Raw genomic sequence first — 20,714 nt, 5'->3', positions numbered from 1 at the left:
TGTCATAAATTCCATGAAAACAAACGCATTGGGGATGGCGCACTTACACTTTATCTACTCACAGAGTAAGAGTGTTTTTGTTTTATTTGTTTTCGGAAAAAGCCTTCTGATGGATTTTATCTTGGCCCTATATAAAGAACCTATTCCACTGATTTTTTTGCCACACCAACGATCCCTTATAGATAAGGTGCATACGAATATCCGTTCTTCATCTACATTTGATTCATTACAATTCTAATGATTTTTCAGTTTAAAGTGTCACGGAAAAAAACATTCTCTTAATTTTAGAATAACTATTTCATTGAGAGTTTGTAGAAAAAAAGATATGCATGTATTACGCAACCTTTAAATACAAACATTTTAGCGATAATATTATTTTAGAAAATATATTTCCGAATTAATCGTCGACAAGACCCTTTTATCTGGCAAATGTTTATTTCTCCCCTCTTAATAAAAAACAACAGCATCTGTTTAGAGCATAAACTCATTTACATAGGGAAATAGACAAGCCACCAAATCGGGTCTAACATCGACGCTTATTAATAGATTGACCCACGCTTTGTAAGTGGATGGAACGCGCTCTGATTTGCGTGCAGCACGTGAAAAGCTCGTTTTAAACAAAAAGGTTGTTTCAAATTGATATCGGACTAATATGTACATAAATTGTGGGAGATGGTTGTTATTACTATTTATATTGTTTATATGGCAATGCTAACAATAGTAAAAAAATGCAAATTAATTATAAAGTAAAAACTGTAAGAACATTTAACCCCCAAAAAACTAGCTTATGTTGGTAATTGTTTTACTCGTAACACAAATATTCGAATCTCGCATTTATTCAATGAAACGTTAATATTATACAAATTTAAAAAAAGAAGAAAATATGTTTATCATGTTTTGAAGTCAAAACAGAGCAGACTCACAGTGACGGTATTAATGTTTCGTTCGTACACGAATATCAATAAAATAAAAATAATTAGTTGCGAACGAAGAGTATTTTTATACATAATTAACAAATTATAACGCAGATTGTCTACGACTGTCTCAGATTTGAAAACTTGACCCGGAAGTAAATCAAATATTCAAAGCGTTTCTTCAACAGTATCGTCTAGCTTTTCAGCGTTGCGCATGTGTGTTAAATAATGCTGTGTATCCGCCCTCGAGTTAGTACATTTCTGGGAAGTTCAGTATCGGGTTCGAAAAGCTCACGTACCTGTCGAAAAACGCTCTACGGATTCTATAAGTGATATGTACACTTTACTGTTCAATTAATAATTCTGGGCCAAGTATGAGGTTTGGAGCTTCTTAAAACCGATTAAAATTCCTCGTGCTATTGCACATACGTTCCTTTTCGATTACAACATGGTTTTTTCAACGTTTGTTCATGTGTGTGCGTGTATTGTGTACACGTTTGTGTTGTTCAATGCACTTGTTATTTGTCTCACTGTTTGGCAATTGGCTCCTTGCCGTAAATAAAGGACCATATTGCGAAATAAGCGTTTTCCCTCCTGCTGGAGCAGCGGAAGTTTCATTATAAAAAATTACCTGTATTCGATGACGCTCGCTGTCGGCAGTTCCGTAACGTCTAGAATGACGTAAACGTAGTAACTTTGATTAAAACATGCACTATTATATCTTGGCATAGTGTTAGTGGTGCTAAACCAGTGCTGTGTATACGTAAATTATTTTATGTGCGCAAAATACATAAATGTGTGTTAATTTCATTGGACTTTCTATCATAACATTTGCGACAGTGTAGAATAATCTGAGACAGAGTACGCATAACATAGTTAGAATTGCTTTTGAAGTTATCGAGATAATAGTGGAATCATTTGTAATATTTCGAGGTTATAGATGCTCAGTGGGAGACGTTAGTCTCTGATTTAATTGCCTCGCATCAACTGCCTGATATCGGCGTTCGAAGGATATGATGTTAAGTGATTAACCACAAATCAACCAATTTGGAAACTCGTCAATCACTGCCGTTTATCACGGGCGCCACCTCTTTTTTGCGATGCATTAATAAATGAGCGAATGCTACTTCCGAGGTGGCAAATTGAAATTTTGAAAGCAACTTGATGTTTTTTTCCTGTGTGACGAGAAAATGTCCACCAGATTGATACGCTAATGTCATCAAACGATTGCGTTTAACATATACAAGTTGCTACATGGACACACACATTGGCAGCTCTAATAGATAATTTTGTATTTTTCTAAAAGAGATGGAGCCAATACCAAGGAGGTGGCGCTAAGGGCATGAGGTGGCGCCAATGCATGATATTTGAATCAGCACATACGTTACATTTGATAGATACTGTTCCTTTTTATATTTAGTTTTATTGTTCAAGGTATATACGTGAACCCAAATCTGTACAGAACATATACACATTCAATAAAAAAAACAAGATGCAAATATATAAGTAACCAACTCAATTAATATGTCGGCAACCTGCATAAAACTTATTGTACGATATAACCCCAAAATATGTAATACTTAATAAATCCAATAACACAATTCTCAACATTATAAAAATATTCTTCTACAACAAATGTGTTTATACAGTGAGATAATTCACATAATAATCACTTCTGCTTGAAACGATGAGTTTTCTCCCCTAATCCAAATGGTTAATTTACTAAAAGGCATAAGTGAACTAATCTTAATTAGGCTAAAATATATCACTTATTTCTAAAAAAAATTAAGATAGCTCTTTTTTTAATCGTTAACTTTTTTAAAGCATCCGGTCTTTAGCGCCCCCTTTGAAGTAGCATTTGGCTCAATTATTAATGGCGCCCGTGATTAACGGCCTTATCAACGTGATGACGAGTGATTAATTGCAGACAAAGCAGCAGACGTGTTTGGCCGTTTATTCCCAGTTTGCAACTTATAAATACATGTATAATTGATTTAAAAATGTATATTGTTAAAAATTGATTTACTTGTTTTGTTAATGTTCTAAGTCATTATCTGTGAACCGAGTGCCGATGTTTTTTCGTCATTACATTTTATTACCAGAAAACTGCATATTTCAAATTGCATATTGGAACAAATAATTCGATCAATCAAACGCGTCAAATGTCGTTGAGGCGTGTAAATGAGCCAATCTTAGATCACACACACGAATACTTTAATTTATACTGGAACAGTTGATTGTTTTATTACCTCGTCTAGAAACTCTAAAATATTTGTTTAATAAAATTATGTTCTATTATGCTTAGACTGCGAGCTTCATATAACGGCAATCATTTACTGCAGTCATGCTCTCTGAACTACACGCACTTCCAGCACGCATATGTTTTTTAGGGCGACTCTTCATGAAGCATAAGATAGCCAAGATAAAACCAGTTGTACTCGGTTGGTGGCTTATACGCCTGGATCTCAGTAGCCGGCTTAAGCGCGATCCTTCCTTCAACGCTGAACATGGCGTAGATAATTTGCTGATCCGTGTTCATGAGAGACAGAGACATAAAATACTCCACTGCCTGGCGGAATTGATTTTCATACGCAAGAATAGTCAAGCGGTTTGCAAAGACGAGACCGCCTCCGATCCACAGTAAATTGTTTTTAAAAATAACTTCCGGTGACAATGAAAGATTTGCGTTAAACAATATCAAATTCATGGCTACCATAGTTTCATTGAAATTTGGCGGTCTATTCAATCGGAATAGTGTAGTGGACTTCCTGTCCCGGAAATAGCCGATATCAAGCCACATGAAGTAGTGCGTGTTTAACGTATTGTCACGCGCGGCCCTTCCAAGGACCTCATATTTGGCTATTTGTGAGCAGGCATATTCGGGTAACACGGTGTTAGGGTAGTGTTTAGGGTAACCTTTTTGAGAATAAATGGCGAAAATTCTGTCCCGTAAATTGAATGCCCAAGATGAATTTCGTTGAATCACGATTATTTTGGTTGTTTCGTTTCTCGTTGTCCGAATATGACTCATTTTGTCTGCAAATTCGTGCTAGTCCGTGTAAACAATCAATGGGTTTAAAATGTATTTAAAAACTTCACTCCAGTTGTCATAGGTTTTCTTCGAAAAGATGTTATTGGCAGAACCTTTGCGAAATGATCCCAGATCAAAATACGCCGTCACGACAGTGGTGGTGCTGGCGGCCATATCAGACGTTGCTAGGTGGGGAAGCTGAATATGTACTGTCGGCGGAGGCTAAAACAGAGTAAATGAAACGTGATTTACTGAGGACAAATAACAGAATAGTGTACAAACAAAGGCTATGGTTTAATTTGTTCTTGGTTTATCTAAGAACCTATGTCTGGATATTTTCATAGGAAAGTTCTACGCTACAGTTTATGTTTAATTTTCGTTCATTTTATGAAAAGTAAATGGGAAATCTATTGATTTTTCAATATTACAAAAAACATAACCAATCTCTTATATATTTTTTGCCAAAGTGTCCAATTTATGTTTTAACAATCGAAATATTCTGAAACTTGAGAAATATTGAACGCAAGCTGCGACTAATCAAGCAACACGTGTTGAATTTTTAAACAATAAAAGTCTACTGATGTACAACATGTTTTTTGTTCAAAGCCAGTTCAATACCAGAGTATATTGCTGTTATTCAACTTCTGTCAAACACTGAAATCAATACGTGGAAGTTGTGGAAGTTGAAAGGTGATGATCTTTATATTGGCAAATGTCATTCTGCCCGTCTTTAAATCCATCCGTCCCGTTCTGTTAGTTCTAACAGGGTCTAAAACACCTTGATGGAGATACATCATTTGACAAGAAGGAGGGCGACAATGAGATAGTGCGATAGTACGATGGCGACAATGCGATAGTACGATGACGACAGTGCGACAATACAATGGCGACAGTGCGATAGTACGATGGCGACAATGCGATAATACGATGACGACATCACGATAACGCGATAGTACGATGGCGACAATGCGACAATACGATGAAGACAGTGCGACAATACGATTGCGACAATGCGATAGTACGATGGCGACAATGCGAAAGAGCGATAATACAATGACGACAGTGCGACAATACGATCGCGACAGTGCGAAAGTACGATGGCGACAATGCGACAATGCGATAGTGCGATAGTACGATGGCGACAATGCGATAATACGATGACGACAGTGCGACAATACGATGGCGACAGTGCGATAGTACCATGGCGACAATGCGATATTACGATGACGACAATACGATAACGCGATAGTACGAAGACGACAATGCGATGATTCCATGGCGACATTACGATATGACTATCGCATTGTCGCCATCGTACTATCGCACTGTCGCCATCGTATTGTCACACTGTCGCATTGTCGTCATCGTACTATCGCGTTGTCGCATTGTCGCCATCGTACTAGCGCATTGTCGTCATCGTACTGTCGCATTTTCGCCATCGTACTATCGCATTGTCGCCATCGTACTATCGCATGTGTCGCCCAATGGATTTAATGTGTAACCACGATGGCACTAACGGTATTCCGTAAAAATCAGATTAGTACTTATTAGGTAATTGTCTCGTTTTAGTTTGTGTTTAAATACCTGTCAATACGCCGTTCAGTTACATCTAAGTCTGAGGATAGCATTTAGAAAACGGAGCTCTGATAAATCAGCTATCCATCCGAATCACAGAAGAGCCTAGTCCTTTAGTGCTTTTTTCAGGACGTCATTGGCATATCTGTTTTATTTAGATGTCCATTTAAACGTTTTCTGCATATTTTTAACTTTTGTTATGGACTCATGTTTGTTCTATAAATAAGTTATGTAATTCTGATTATATTTTCCATATAGATGTTTTAATTATCTTCCTGTATAGAAGCTGAAATTGATTTGTTAAAAATGAAATCTTTTATAATGACTGTGATTCCTGTTTCAGTTACTATAAAAGATGAAAAAAGTCCAACTATTTCGCAAAAAATACTTAAAATTGTTAATAACATTGTGTAGTATAGACTTCAAAATTTGGTCAAGTTAACGATTTGATCCCACAAGTTAGGTGAAATATTAAATATATTTGTTCTCTTACCACCATTTATTTCTGTTTTTAGTTATCCATAATTCTTATTGTTTTTTGCATTGGTCTTATTTATCAATATAAACAGAAACTGATCTAAGAAATGATACAATAAAGGAGTAAACGCATTTTCACAGAAGCGAACAGTGTGTATTGTATTACTTAATAAATTCTTTTTGATAAAAATGAAGTGGTAATTTTCTAACTAATTATGATACAATGTGTGACTGAGAAATTGTATTGTTGTGAAGGAACGCCTAGATGATTTTTCTTCAATGCCTAATTATAATTTGAATTCTTGTTAGCAGCCACTGCCTTCGACATTCCAATGAATACTGTTCCAATTAAATTGGTCCACAAAGGCATGTCTACTATACCATCAGATGAAGGCCGGGAATCGAAATTTAAAAAGTGTCAATGAAACTTAGTTAACAAAAAATAAAATAATAAACAATATGCTTTTAAAAGAAAGCCAAGAGAAACATCTAACATAAGGAAGCAATGAACAAGTGCCACTGAAGTAAACCAAAACTCAATTGTTCAGATCAAAAAGGAGAAGAAGGAGATAGACACTGAATGAATAAGAAAATGGAAGAACCCGAATAACAAGGACTAAAAAAGATATAGAAGATCTTATTTAGGATACGTGACTGATCAACTCAAAACTTTTCGGCAAAGCTGTTTTATCCAGCTTGTCACATTCCACATTTTCAAATTACCTTTCTCAACGACCTATAAAATGTTTGGAAAATTCCACAGGTGGTTATCGTTTGGCTATGATATTAATTAGTGAAAACATCATTTTGAATGATAAATAATTATCATATTATCATATTATAACGAAAAAAAAACTTTTCTGAAAAAACAATTTCACTATCAAATATATATATAACAAGGTATCCAACTCAAAATGACCCGGAAACGGGGTGCATCGCTTTGAACAGCCATAACTTCACCAATTGTGCAGCGATTTTCACAAACCGGTCTTATTCAATGCAGAAATGAATTTGCTTTCTGGAAATGTACGTATCTTATAATATTTCTACAAATGCTGGTCAAATTTTAAGAAATAACACGATACAAAACTCGTGTCACCTACTTGACAGAGATCAGACCCGATTCATGAATGAAATCTTCAGGTGTAAAGACACACCTTCGCATTGGACCAATGAAATCACTCGTGTGTTTAAAATGTCGGTTAGTTGAAATGTATGTAAACAAAGGTTTCAAACGGTGCTGGACAGTTTGATGTATAATGTAACGCCAAGCACGGTAAGAATACGTTTTATTGAATTGTCGTATCGAGGTCCGTGAACTTTGCAGGGAAAATGCCCTTTACGCCGTGAAGATTTCAGTCTTAGATCGGGTCTGATCGATGTCAAGTAAGTCACGCGAGTTGTGTATCGTGTTATTTCTTACAATTTGACCCAGCATTTGTAGAAATATTACACTTTTAGTACTTTCTATAGTGCTGTTTAACTTTCCATATTTCTTATAGTAATACATCTGTGATCATTATTATTTTCTTGTTCAACATGATCATTTATAGGCCAATAAATTACAAGAACTTCTGACTTGAAAAGCAACATGTTTTTTTTATACTTATCAACACATTCATTAATGCTGTTCTTACAAAAGAAGCTATCATAGCTGACATGTAAGTGTGGATGGTACACATATTTGCAAGACATATTTTTTATACAACCCTTTCCAGCTCATCCTGTCAGTTGAAGATAAACGGGTTAAATTCATATTATGAAAGTATATTACGTTAAAGGAGAACGTTTCCACACACAAAAATGTATAACGTAATGTTAATACAGTGATACTATCATTACAGAAAAAGTTCAACACAAAATGGTCATTTAAATTAGTTTTATATTTTGACCACTCTAAAACAAAACACAAATAAAAATCGACTACAATCTTAATTATGACAACCAACGCGGCTCACGCGCACAATATGAAATGAAATCAATTACATAGACTACAATCCCTACAGAAAATGTTTTGAATTTTTTTGTTAGAAAATAAAACAAGGGCAAATCCTACCATGATAAAAAAAAGCTAGACATTAATCCGGAAATTGACCATGTCGATCTGTGCCCGACTGTATACACGGAGGGAAATTTACACTATTGAAAATAATAATAAAAAGCGGAATGTATCTTTCTACGGACTAAGTAATAATAAAGTATGTTTATCTACTTACATATACTACATTCATTTCTTGTCGGTTGATGGTCTCAGAAATGTTAAATTAAATCATGTTACAGTGTAGAACCTTTTATGCTGGAGAGCTTTGTAAATTAAACGCTTTGTAATTAAACGCTCAACGAATAGTTTGTAGGCTTATTTCCCTTAACTTTTAACTAAAGTACATAGATGCATTTTTTACAGGATAGATATATTCAATTCAAAATTGTGATAACCTGGTGCATTTATTATGATAAATATAAAGAAAACATACCCCAATCAGTTCATTGTTAAATATGAACATGTTTAATTTGCTGTGATAGCACTGCTGCGGGCATTCATTATGATAACAAACTAGACAACTCGATATTAACACCCCCCCCCCCCATCATTATCTTATCAACTAAATATACAGGCAAATGCACACGGTAACATCGACACACTTCCAAAATGATTGTCTGCATTAATGTGCTATTGTTAAATTGCGCATTTATAATTAAAAACTTTGTTTATTCCAAAACTATCTTCAGAACAATAATTATAATAATAACAATTACAATAAGGTTTTTGCCCTAAAATGTTTTTAAAAAATCGGAGGGGGTGTAAATTATAGATGGGTTAAATAGTCTTGCAATATGACTAATTGGAAAATGGAAAGAGAGACAATCGTCGCTAAAGTTAATCATTATGATGCTATTATAAATGTATTGAAAAAAATAACGACACAATCTTTCATTATAAAAACACTTCTTCTTTTGTTTTTATTATTATAAATTTGTATCGTTGTTTTATAATTATAATTAAAATACTACTACTACTACTACTACTACTACTACTACTACTACTACTACTACTACTACTACTACTACTAATAATAATAATAATAATAATAATAATAATAATAATAATAATATTAATAATGGTAATAATAATAATAATAATAATAATGATATAATAAATAGTATTATTACTTAAATAACGGCACATGATAAAAGGACTCACCAATTACCAGCCCGTCCGATATAAATACAGGTGATTGACAAGCATTCTAATTACCAAAGAGGTCAAAAGAACATATGGAGAGTAAGTTGGTTCCTTTTTCCTTGTTCCTTATTCCTCATTTGAATAAGGAATAAGGAACTGTTCCGTATTCCTTATTCACGCGTAACAAATTTGTTACAGGGTTTTAAAGAAAAATAATGCAAACATTTCTGAAGTAAATCAAGAGAAAATAACTCGAATACATTTACTGTATGTTTTACATTACATATTCATGTTTCTTCTTCGCGCTTGCATAGGATTTATAATGATGTTCATTCATATGTGGTTAACTTTGTATCAATTTCATTGATGTTTAAGTAAGAAATTGCCAGTTCTTTGGTCGGATTAAATAAGGAATAAGGAACTGGTTTCTTTTTCCTTATTCAGCCGCAAAAAAAGGAACTGGATTATAAATAAAAACAGACATGTTGAAATGTACAATATTGCACTTTTATATCACATACACATAAAATAATGTTATATGTTCTAGGTTTTGTTGATGTGAAGTTGGTATTCGAATTAGAAAAAATCGGTTCGGTACAAACAAGAAAACCTATGCAAGCGCGAGGAAGAAACATGAACATGTAACGTAATACATAAAGTAAATGTATTCGAGTTATTTTGTTTTGATTTACTTAAGAATTGTATGCATTATTTTTCTTTAAAACCCTATATCAAATATGTAAAGCTTGAATAAGGAATAAGGAACAGTTCCTTACTGCTTATTCGAATAAGGAATAAGGAATCAAAGTACTGACAGTACTGGTGTGACGATGCTTTTGAAGAGGATTGATATAAAAGCATCTTTTTAAGTTTATATACATCACCACAATTGTGTATGTGGGTACGAAATTTTTGAGTAGGAAATAAATGGGTACGAAAAGTTTGGGTACAAAAATTATGCCAAAAAATGGGTACGAAAAATGATTTGGTTACGAAAAAGAATTTGGGTACGAAAAACAAATTGAGTACGAGCAAAAATTTGGGTACGAAAAAAAATTGGGTACAAAAAAAATTAGGTTCGAAAAATGTAGGGTACGAGAAAACAATTGGGAGTACGAGGAAGTAGTACCCGTGGGGAACTTGATCCATTCAGCGAAACTGGGAGTCGGGCTACATTCTCGATCAAATATAACAAGAAATATCATTAAAAAGATATTCGACGTGTATTTTCTGTACCACTTATCTTAAAAAAACGTTATGATACAGTAAAACGTTTGTGGGTTATAACATTACGTTTCAGCATATAAATTCAAAACTTGACATGCTCTTTAATTACACCATGCTCTTTAAATTCACATGTATATCATACCAAACTTTATATTTCGTTGTTTCCTTTCCTAAGCTAATGATGCTATGTGTACGGACGTGTTTCACATGCCCATGCCCATGTGCATGAACATTTTTCTCTTTTGATTATTGTTTTTTTCTCTAAATCAATAAGCTTAGACATGTTTGTTCGTTAAGTACGGCAATAATTTCATGATGATTCCCAAAAGATGGTATGAGCACATAGTCGTAAGAGCACTTGAATACGTGAGTTCACCCATGCACACATGGTAAGGTTAACTAAATCTCCGCGACATGACATACTATGTGTTTAAAACAGCAAACAATATCCAACAAACGAATGAATCAAACAAAGTATGTGCACTGATGTGGCTCTGTAATTTCTGTTTGAAAAGTTTATTAGATATGCAAAATGAGAAAGCACGCATAAGAGCGAGTTTCACAGATGCCATACGGCTATTATGCTGTTTATATACCATAGTCGCTACAACGTTTACAATTGGCAGGTTCGAAATAATTCGTTTTCTTTACACTCATGATCGCGTTGAAAGTTAATTATACACGTTTTAATTTGCAATTTATTTACTGAATCACGACAAAGGTCAAATACAATACAGAAAATGCATAGTTGTTTCATTGATCTATAAACATATAATAGATTGCATATAACTGATTTAAAATTAACGTTTTCAAACTATTGTTAAATCTTTTTCCCAGAATATGCTGTCCTATTTAACGCTTAGCTTCCTATACCTTTATCAATGATAATAAGCGAGGTATGCCGATTAGAACAATCGAGCTATCTCAATCGGACTGGCTCGGTCTTTTACATAGTTCGCCATTGTGAAGAATTTTTTCATGGTATGATAACTTAGACGAAGGAACCACCTTACTCTCCATGATGGTAAAGAGCGTTTCTAGGCGCCCGTCCCGTCTCTGTCGCAAGTTATCGTTTAAAAGTTGTTTTTTCACTTAACTTCACCACTTTAATTTTCAGTTCAGCGATTGCGTCTTTTCATTAATTTTAAGTGCATTTTTTATACACTAAATAAATAAATAAATATGGGATAGATCTACATTATCAATTTCTACACAACTTAACATTTCATTAGAGATACCGGTAGCTATGACAATGCATACACGTTTGTCATGGACATAGAGAATATTAGGTTAGTGTTGATTATAGATCATGTTTACCATGCGAGGCTTAAATAACAAAACGCACGTGTCTTGGCGACTCGACTTCGTTTGTTTTTATGAAAAGGACAGGATTTGTTACACTACACTGCGGATGTAACAGAGACTGTAACAGCTTGTTCATTATTTGCCTTAGTAGCTTTAGATATATTACCATTATAGTGTAGTTTAAGGCCCAAGTCGCAAAATTCATCAACAATTTCAAGAGCCTGTTGATTAATAGTCCAACTATACAAACAAGTACTTTTCCTTTTATCAAATATGCAAATTTTATTTTTTCTTACATTTATTTTTAATCCCATTTACAGGAGTATTGATAAATAGAATTTAATTGTAATTTTAGACTTTCTGGCTTTGTGGTAAGTACTGCAATATTATCAGCAAATAACAACATATAAATAGATAATAAACTTGTATCTTTTTTGGTTAAATTTTAAATATTAATACAATCATGAATATCATTAATCAATAAAATAAATAATAAAGTTGATAATGGCTCACCCTGTTTAAATCCTAACGTAACATCAAAAAGCTCAGAATAGGACATATCTTTATGGTTTTTTAAACATGATTTTACATTCTGATATATAGACTTGATAAGTTTTAGCATTTTACAACTTATTCCTGCTTGTACTAATTTAATCCACAAAGCTTTACGTATAACAGTATCAAATGCTTTTTCATAATCAATAAAATAGCAATAAAGTTTCGATTTATTATTTATAATGTTCTAGATTATAGTGTGCAAGATAAAAATACAATCAATATCTTACTAGGAACTGCGATGTGTTAAACATTTTATTATTATCGCACCAAAAATGAATTCGATTTCGCAATGTAAGTGAAAACATCTTAGCTAGAATATTTACCAATGTAATACATCGATTATTGGATGCAATTACATTATTCTCTCCTTTTTTTGAGAATAAATACAATGGCACCCTTACACCATGATTCAGGATAAATACCTTTCTCAAATATGTTATTACATTTTTAAATTGTATATGGAGAAAAAAACTCGTTACAGTCAATAAAAAAGTCTGCAACATTGTTTGACATGTCAGCGGATCTATGGCGTTTAAGCTTCGATATTGTTTTTTACAACAATGATCATAACTTGTCTCATTTTATAGCGCACTTTTCTACTTGAAACCAAGAAAAAACATCGCGCAGTTCGTTTCAAGTGCGCAGAACGAACATTTTTTTCAAAGAGGCAAATATGCTAAATGTAAACTTTTATACAATTTGATGAATCTCACATAGCTATAAATAGAAATAATAACACATAAAAGTACTTAAACTAGGTTTTGAAAAGGGCATGGTGCCAGTTTATCGAAAACGGAACATCAGCGGAAGAAGTCTTACTTTCCCGATGGCATATTTCCAATACATCATTTGTTATGTTATATTATATATCATATTATCATTACTCTGCAACATCAAAAATAATGTATCTAAGATACATATCGACATAAAAATGATATTTTGTTTTAGAAGTAAGCCGATATGCACGTTGTTTTTTTTAAATAGCGGAAAAGATCTAATTTAAATGTATGATGTTTAAATCATGTCCCAACGATCAAGATATCAGTTACCGGTTAAAATGTTCAATATAACCGGCGTGTCCTGAACATACATATGGTCAACAATGCGGGTGTATATCATATCATACCTGTCTGCACATCTTTTGTTGTGTACTTTTAGTACTTTCTATAGCACTGTTTAACTTTCCATGTTTGTTTAAGTATGAATAGCAACATGTATTTTTTATACTTATCAACACATTCATTTATGCTGTTCTTACAAAAGAAGATATCATGCAATTGTGGATTGTACAAATATCTGCAACACACATTTGTTTATACAACCCGTTCCAGCTCATCCTGTCAGTTGCCAACATATCAACGTTTTAATCTTTAAATTCATATTATTGAAGTAAATTACGTTTAAGGAGAACGTTTCCACACACACAAATGTTTTACGTAATGTTAATACAGTGATACTCGTTATAAAAAATGTTCAACACAAAATGATAATTTAAAACTAGTTTAAGATTTTGAACACTTTAAAACGAAGGATAAATAAAAGCGTTTACAATCTTAAATATGACAAACAACGCGGCGCATACACACTATATGATTGATGAAACAGATTGCATAGACTACTATCCCTACAGACAAAGCTTTGCTTTGTTTGTAGGAAGATAAAACAATGGCAAATCCTACCTTGAAAAGAGCTGGACATTTATACGAAAATTGACCATGTCGATCTGTGCCGGACTGTAGTGCTTACTATATACACGGAGGGAAATTTAAACCATTGAAAAAATATTACTGCGGAATTTATCTTTCTACGGACTAAGTAATTATAAATTAGGTTTATCTACTTACATATACTACTTTCATTTCTTGTCGTTTGTTGGTCTCAGAAATGTTATATTAAATCATGTTACAGTGTAGAACCTTTTATGCTGGATAGCTTTGTAATTAAACGCTTTGTAATTAAACGCTCATTATTGCATAAACTCTATCTATAATGCCCTCTGGTGGGGTGCAGAAACTTGGCAAAATGAGGGCTTGAACGGAAGAAATCGTGCATTAACAATGCGATTCACGTGCCGTTCTAGCCCTGTTATGTGTTTTTTCATATCCATAATCTGGTCCACACGCAGTTACTTTCCTTCCAAGCATAAATGGGGAACTGAATAAGCACCAGTTTCCTCATGCATGCAGGAATAATGGCAATGCCTATTTCAATCCACTTTTCAACTTAAACCATCTGCACTCTCTTGACAACAGCTTTATTGTATTGGCAACGTCAATGAAGTTAAGGTTATTTACCTTATTTACCAAGTGCTGCGCACTATAATAATAATAATAATAATAATAATAATAATAATAATAATAATAATAATAACTTTATTTCATGAAGAATTCACATTAAGAAATAATTTCTTTTTTACAATGTGGTCTTCAGTAACAAAACACAAGTATATATTTTGAAACATGCATACGAACATACAAGGGAAAAAAGAAAATGAACTATACAGTTAAATGTTATAATAACTTCCTTATCAATTCCGACGACGTCGACGACGACGAAGACAACGACGACGATGATAATGATGACGATGATGATTATGATAATACAAAATATGCAAAATATGAAACAAAAATCAATCTTTCAAAAATTAATCTTTGAAATAAATCACATCAGACACATCACAACAAAGTATTAACATAGAAAAATTAACAAATGAGCATACATATATATCAATGATTTGTTTGTAGGTATTGTTTAAATTTTATTTTGAATGTAGTATTCGAAGGCACTTGTCGGATGCTTATTGGAATTGAATTCCATATGGTTCGTGACCGAAACGAAAACGCTCGTTTTCCATAATTTTTTTTAAACGGAATAGATGATATATCAGTGTGTGTGATGGATCTAAGAGCGTACACATTGTTATTTGAGATATGTATAACATTATTGAAATAAGAGGGCATTGCGCCTATTACAAACTTATGAACAATAGATCCAGTTAGGAAAGTACATTTGTTATTGAATGTCAACCAACCAAGTTCTTTGAATAAGGGAGCTGAAGGAGTTGAATATGGTTTATTCAGTATTATTTTAGCAGCTCGTTTTTGTATCGAATGTATTTTACGTAAGTGTGACTGGGTTGCTGCACACCATAATGCGCAACAATAATCCATAGTCGTTAATATATATGAGTTGTAAAATAGTTTTTTTGTTTCATAGTTAATAAAATAGTTAATTCGTTTTAAAGTTAAGTTTACGGCATACACTGTTTATGTGAGATTGCTATGTAAGATGCTCATCAATCGTAACTCCTAGTAAATTAAATTCTTTGGTTTGTTCAAGGAAAATGCCATTAATATTAAGTCTAAGCTTGTCAGTAGAACAACGAGCTTTTGATAAAAGCATACATTTAGTTTTGTTTGGATGAATTGACATATTATTAAAGGAACACCATGTTGCTATTCTGTCCAAATCGTTTTGCAAATTTAATTGTATATTATGAATGTTATAATCCGATACGTGTAATGTTGAATCGTCTGCGTAAAGATCAATTGTTGAATTTTTAACGAAGGATGGGATGTCATTAATGTAAATAAGAAATAAAATTGGCCCAAGTATAGAGCCTTGTGGTACACCGGTTTTGATATATTGAAACGACGATTGTCTGGAACCTATTTTAATACACTGTCTTCTATTAGAAAGATAAGATTTCATTAAAGCAAGAGCATTGTCAGAAAAATGGTACATGCTGAGTTTTTCAAGTAAAATGTCATGATCTACTAAATCGAAAGTTTTCCGGAGATCCAGGAAAATTGACCCAACCATGCTACCAGAATCAATATACTGTAACCAAGAATCTACAAGGCGAATCAAGGATGTTTGACAGGAATGATTTTGGCGGAAACCAGATTGGTAACTGTGGAGTAGTTCATGCTTGTCAAGATATAATTTAAGTTGATTTGTAATGTGTCTCTCAAATATCTTCGAAATTGTTGGGAGAATAGATATTGGTCTATAATTGTTAAGATCACTTTTATCTGCACCTTTATGTATTGGCAAAACATATGCATCTTTAAGCTGGTCAGGAAAAATTCCAGCATTTATACAATTATTAATAATAGAAGTAATCGGTCATACAATGGTATCCCCACAATATTTGAGAATTTTAGCGCCAATATTGTCTATTCCGGCAGCTTTGGATATTTTGAGAGAGTCTATTATTTTCCGAACGTCAAATATCGTAATTTGAGGAATGTCAAATACATTCATTCCTATTTTGTTGTTTAAAAATGTTTTTAAAGTTTGATAAATGTGTGGGTCATATTTTCTTTTCGAAACTACATGGGAAATGTTGATGAAATGATTGTTAAATTCTTCTAAGATATCATCAACATTTTCAATATCTTTATTATTTATCCTTATTTTTGTTGGAAGAGTTAGTGAAGTTTGTGGTTTTGTTAAAGCATTAAGAGTATTCCATAGATGATGAACTGATGCATTTTCCTTCACCGATTGGTTATAAAACTGCTTCTTATTTTTTCTTATTAAGAATGTTACACGATTTCGCTGTTTCTTGTATTCATCTTTTTTATGATGCTTTTTTAACCAATCGCGAACTTTGATTTCTTGTCTAATTTCCGCTGTAAACCAACTGGGCAGACGATCAGATTTTATTCTTTTTGTTTTTAATTGTGCGTGAACGTTTAGCGCTTCATTAATTTTATTTAGTAAATAACTAAGTGAAGTATTTGGATCTGCTATTGTTTCAACATGTTCTACATTTGACATTTATAAATAATTTTGAAAGTTTGATTTATTGAATTTTTTAAATTGCCTATATTCCTTTGTTAAATGCGTGTTTTAGATAGTTTATAACGTGTCTTTCGGGTGAAACACACTGGAAAGTGGTCACTTATACTATAGGACGATACAAACATTTCCATGATTCGATCCGGACGATTAGTATACAAATGATCAATTATAGTGTTTGATGTGTTTGTTATTCGTGTTGGTTGCCTGACCATTTGTTGGAGTCCATTTGCTATTACAAAAGAAGACCATTTATTATTACTGAACACATCTTTGTCAGAAAGAAAATTTATGTTAAAATCTCCTAATATATAAAATTCTTTATCCATTAAGTTATAAGCATTTTTTAAATTAGATTCATATGTCGATATCCATTCAATTGTAGAATCCGGTGGTCTGTATACAAAGTTTATTAAGAATAATTTTGTTTGAGGAAACATTATTTCAATCCAAACTGATTCTAAAGAATTTACGTTCAAGTCCAATCTATGTTGGAAAGGTATGTTATCTTTAATATAAATTAATATGCCTCCAACCTTTCGAATGTTTCTGTCGCGGCGAATAATATTATAATTTGGAATTTGTATATCACTATCTAATATTTCAGCATTCAAAAATGTTTCAATAAGTCCTAATATGTGAATATCCGAATTATAATGTACATATTTGATTTCATCAATCTTTGGTAATATGTGTTGAATGTTTAAACAAACAACATTTAATCCACTATTAGTGAAATTAAAATCCAAAGTTGACTCTGTAATAATACTACAATTCACTCGGGCAGGAACGGATTTTTCGAGCGCCCGCAGATGATCATGCCCTCGAAAACGTATATTATCCCTATAATGAATAGTTTGTAGGCTTATTCAGCTTAACTTTTAACTTATGTATATAGATGCATTTTTACAGGATATATATATATATATATATATATATATATATATATATATATATATATATATATATTCAATTCAAAATTGTGATAACCTGGTGCAGTAATTATGATAAATATAAAGAAAACATACCCCAATCAGTTAATTGTTAAACATGAACAGGTTTAATTTGCTGTGATAGCACTGCTGCGGGCATTCATTATGATAACACACTGGAGAACTAGGTATTACGACCCCCTCCTAAAAAAAGACAGTGGTAGTCTATATTGTTTATAAGCAACCATGCTTCGGTGATAATTATCTTATCTGTCAGAACATTCAATTTTATGCTGCATGCAAGCTATTTACATCACATGTATAAATTGTAAACCAAAAAGTTTGGAATATCTGTTTTCGCAGTTATAGACGGTGTTCCTGACTGAAAGCAATGTGCAATTACTTAAAAATCATTGATTTATTTGTATACACCAGGAAAGTGGTAGAATATTTGCGGAAAACAAGAATTTTGATTAAATTTTGTGTCTGTCAACATTGTCTGAGTGGTTACGGAAATTGCCGATCGTAAAGATATATTGATAGACAAAGGCATCCTAGAAAGGTCATGCTACTAATATAGTACTTAATATGTCAATTACTTTGCCTTTATTTTGTTGTAAAGACGTGAAATGTTTAATAAAATGTCTAACTTTTCTTGAACATGTTTTCATTCAGTATAAAAAGTCAATGAACTCCGAACAGTGGCTGAATATACTGGAAAATATGCTATATGCTTATTGAAATTTAAAAAAACTACATAAACATCAATATCTATGCATTTTCTGATCAAAAGTGGTATTTATAGTTTGTAAAAAGATACATTTTCAAGAATAAACATCAGAATAATATTTATGTTTTGTAGAACTTGTGCATTTTATCCAGTAATCTCATAGTACCAGGTTTTGGTTAGAAAACCAATAGCATTTATTTAAAGTTTGCAACCCCTTGTTCCGAAAAAATATCATTAAAAATATAATTTACGAAGTAATTCATTAAAGCAAACTGAAAATGCTTTCTGACACCCAAAACAGTATTCCTGCATTAATTTGTCATCTATAACTCATGTTTAAAAAAATCATTGGTTCATGTTATTAATGTTTATCATTATGATACTATTATAAATGTATTAAACAAAATAACGACAAAATCTGACATTGTAAAAATACTTCTTTTGTAATTATTATTAATAATTTTGTATCATTGTTTTATAATGATGATAATAATAATAATAATAATAATAATAATAATAATAATAATAATAATAATAATAATAATAATCATTAGAATAATAATAATAGTAGAAGTATTTTAATAACGGCACATGATAAAAGGACTCACCAATTGCAAGCCCTTCCGATATAAATACGGTTGATAGACAAGCATTATAATAACCAAAGAGGTCAAAAGAACAAACACAATTTTCTTATATGGCACAGAATATACGAACGTCATATATTGTTTCATATTGTACCAGACGGTAAGAGCGCAAACGTGCTAAAGATAAATCCACAACACAAGGCGAACACATGTCTCTTTCTAAAGCCTCGTCTCCAATAGCGGAAAAAGTATTATGAATTTTAGGGGTTGGCTCAACATTGTGTTGAATTGTCAACGAAGGCCTTGCGTTTTTTTTTTATTTTATTGTTCTGTATGTGTTCACAGAAGGAAGTTAAAATAAATACATAATTCAAACATACTTGTGTATTTTTGTGATTTAAGTCTTAATATTTACGATTATGGGTCATTTTTATTTCATTAAATTTCATTGCATTTTCCAACATATTAAATGTATGGTAAATTAATTGTACTATCTTCAATTAGAGAGATCAAGTCCATGATATTAGAAATACGTTCAGGAAGTAATTGCTTTTAAAAATATTTTTATTCAGAATAATAATAATTATGGGTTAAAGGGACCGTCAACTAGATTGAGGAAAAAAATAAAAGTTTTAAAAGACCGTATTTTTTACAATTATTAGTTTATATTGAATAAAATATCACGACAGGTATATTACATTACTTGCAAAAAGTTGTTAAGTTTTCATATTTTCAGTATACCGGTATTCGGTTAAAATTTTACTGGGTGTGTGTACCAGGTAACTACCAGTTAACTATAAATAACGCAAGTAGATTGATCATCATCGTCACGTGGTAAACCAAGGAATGAAATTTGTGCATGCGTAGTGAATTGTATATAGTTTATATATAAAATTATCAATCTTCTAGCGTTATTTATAGTGTGTATATCGTTATGTCAACTATTTTCGCGATGTACTTTCGATGTCACATCGCGAAATTTAATTACCGAATATACTGAAAATATGATTTTTTTCAAGTAATGTCATATACCAGTCGTGATATTTTAATCAATATAAACTACTAATTGTAAAAAATCCGGTATTTTAAAACTTTTCCTTTTTTCGTCAATCTGGTTGACGGTCCCTTTAAACTAAGTTGCGGTAGTTCATCATTCTTGTTACATTAACAAGTGTCACATTTCAGTAAAGCCTGACTGATTCTTTTTGCAATACTATTCAATTCGCCTTGATTTTATCTTATGAGTCCAAAGGAAAAAAACAAGTATAAGCGATTTAAGGCGAAGTCCTCCGCAGCAGACATCAACAAACATAAAAAGACGAGAAGAAATCGCGTCTATGAAAGAGTCCAGGAAAAAGGGACAGAGTTATAGTGCGCTCTTTAGTGTA

The 20,714-nt window shown here is 32.4% G+C and overlaps 1 protein-coding gene across 1 annotated transcript; it reads right to left on the bottom strand.

Moving 5' to 3' along the window:
- Positions 1-2,880: 2,880 nt before the first annotated feature.
- LOC127843235 (uncharacterized) lies at positions 2,881-14,005 on the bottom strand. Its single transcript, XM_052373092.1, has 2 exons — positions 13,951-14,005; positions 2,881-4,167 (listed from the first exon to the last, which is right to left on the bottom strand). Exon 2 carries the CDS (start codon positions 3,943-3,945, stop codon positions 3,301-3,303), a length of 645 nt encoding a protein of 214 aa, XP_052229052.1. The 5' UTR covers positions 3,946-4,167; positions 13,951-14,005; the 3' UTR covers positions 2,881-3,300.
- Between the last annotated feature and the right edge of the window lie 6,709 nt (positions 14,006-20,714).

This window comes from Dreissena polymorpha, chromosome 8, assembly GCF_020536995.1.
Source record: "Dreissena polymorpha isolate Duluth1 chromosome 8, UMN_Dpol_1.0, whole genome shotgun sequence".
NCBI lineage: Eukaryota > Metazoa > Mollusca > Bivalvia > Myida > Dreissenidae > Dreissena > Dreissena polymorpha.
This window is presented reverse-complemented; position numbering and strand designations above follow the sequence as displayed.

Excerpts from the sequence above, each read along its gene's own strand:
- LOC127843235 (XM_052373092.1), bottom strand. The coding sequence starts at position 3,945 with ATGAGTCATATTCGGACAACGAGAAACGAAACAACCAAAATAATCGTG.